Consider the following 1,794-nt stretch of genomic DNA (forward strand, 5'->3'; position numbering starts at 1 on the left):
ACTAGTTGGAGCTCTATGGAAGTTAGAAGATCCATCAGGAAAATCTGGATCATGACCCCAGCTGTATTTTTTGGGTTATTTGGAATGAAAGAAACAGGAGATATTTTGATGGATTTTTAACTCCAATTTGTAAGCTTAAGGCTAGTTGTTTGGTTAACCTTTTTAATTGGGCGAACTTTTCCCCTGTAATGAACTTAGATCACTACCTGGATTTTGTCAGCTCCTTGGCTCTATAAGTTTTTTTTTGTTCTTACTGAGCTGACAGATCCCCCCTTTTGTATCTTTGCATCTACTGGATGCCTTAAATCTTAATGAAATCTCACTTCATCAAAAAATAAAATAAAATGAAGTGCAGTATATTGTTATTCTGCTTTTGGTGTACAAAGGTTTATTCGGATGAGACTGAATGGATGTTTTAGAGTCTGTTTAGGATTGTAGTTTCTGTTTAGAATTTGTTTTCTTTCCTCATTCTGTCAATATGGGTTTTCCAGTACTACCTAAATACCGACTATAATACAAATGTTTCCAGATTCGAAAAAAATATTTGAGTTATGTTCTTGTTTTTTAACCATCCTTCACTGGTCCATATCTTACAATTATGTTGTTCAAGTTATCAAGTGCAATTTTTTTTGTTTTTTCAGCTTCCAGAACAAGGGAAGTTGGACTTGCTCAAGAACCTCGCCGAGTGCTCACTTTGTGCAACAACTCAGGATTCTCGACAGCTGCTTCCATCTGTAGTTCAGCTACTAAAGGTTTTCTTTGAAAATTTCATGAATTGAATTATAACCTTAGAGTTGGGTAGATTTGGAGATTTTAAATTCATTCCTGCATTTCTGCTTACCTTTTGCTCTTCATGTCAATGCTTCTAGTATTGTTTAGTACAAAAAGTACTGAGAGCATACAATAAATTCTTGCTCTTGCTATGATTCTTGAATTACTCACAATACAGAAAATAGTGGCCTGTGTTTCTGGTTGCTTAGAGTCGTATGCTGTACTTCTGTCATTCATACTTGTTAATTGCATTTCCCATTCAGCATTTGTTTAAGCATATTAGTCATCTTTGCTCTTCTAATCAAGTCCTGCTCATACAACCCGAGTTGGTTACACTCATACTAGATTTTCCGAGTTTCCAGTCATTAGGATCTCTCGATTCAAATGCTTTGGAAATCTTGATGACTTTCTTGTTTTTTCTCAGAAATATATGGTTCGAAGAAAGATTGAAGAAATTAACTACACGTGTATCGAGTGTCTGTTGTATACCTTCCACCATTTAGCTCACAAGGTAAGAGTTTTAATTTCTTGAACATGGATAATATTATTACCTGATGCATAGAATCAACCTGCTTATACTTTTCCATTTGAATCTGATAGACTCCAAATGCCACAAACAGTCTCTGTGGGTACAAGATTGTCACTGGACAACCATCAGATAGACTGGGGGAGGATTTCTCGGAGCAATATAAGGACTTTACTGAGAGGTGCTTCTACTTGTTCTTCTATTCCTTGATGTTATAACTCGAGCCCTAGATGCTATGCTTGGTTGATGCCAATTTAAGATTTGATCACATTTTCAGCTTCTGGATCATTGAAATGAAAATTCATGCTGAACCAAAAATTGGATACTGGCCTTCAATTTTAACATTCTGGTGTGTGGAAAGCCACCTAATTTTTAGTGTATACACCTCTATATGCATCAAGTCAAGTAGCATCATTCTTGAGGGAGAAGAGAATTTCATATGACATTTTGCTCAACAAAGAAATCATCCTACATCCAGTCCCCCCCCCCCCCCCCCC

The 1,794-nt window shown here is 36.4% G+C and overlaps 1 protein-coding gene across 1 annotated transcript; it reads left to right on the plus strand.

The window, feature by feature from the left end:
- Nucleotides 1–641: 641 nt before the first annotated feature.
- On the plus strand, nt 642–1,543 carry LOC125852798 (apoptosis inhibitor 5-like protein API5; the record flags this gene model as incomplete). The annotated part of the gene is made up of 3 exons (XM_049532480.1): nt 642–752; nt 1,196–1,282; nt 1,372–1,543. Coding segments are annotated over 3 exons (342 nt in total), but the record flags the coding sequence as incomplete, so codon positions are not given.
- Nucleotides 1,544–1,794: the final 251 nt, after the last annotated feature.

This window comes from Solanum stenotomum, unplaced genomic scaffold, assembly GCF_019186545.1.
Source record: "Solanum stenotomum isolate F172 unplaced genomic scaffold, ASM1918654v1 scaffold5641, whole genome shotgun sequence".
Classification (NCBI taxonomy): Eukaryota; Viridiplantae; Streptophyta; class Magnoliopsida; order Solanales; family Solanaceae; genus Solanum; species Solanum stenotomum.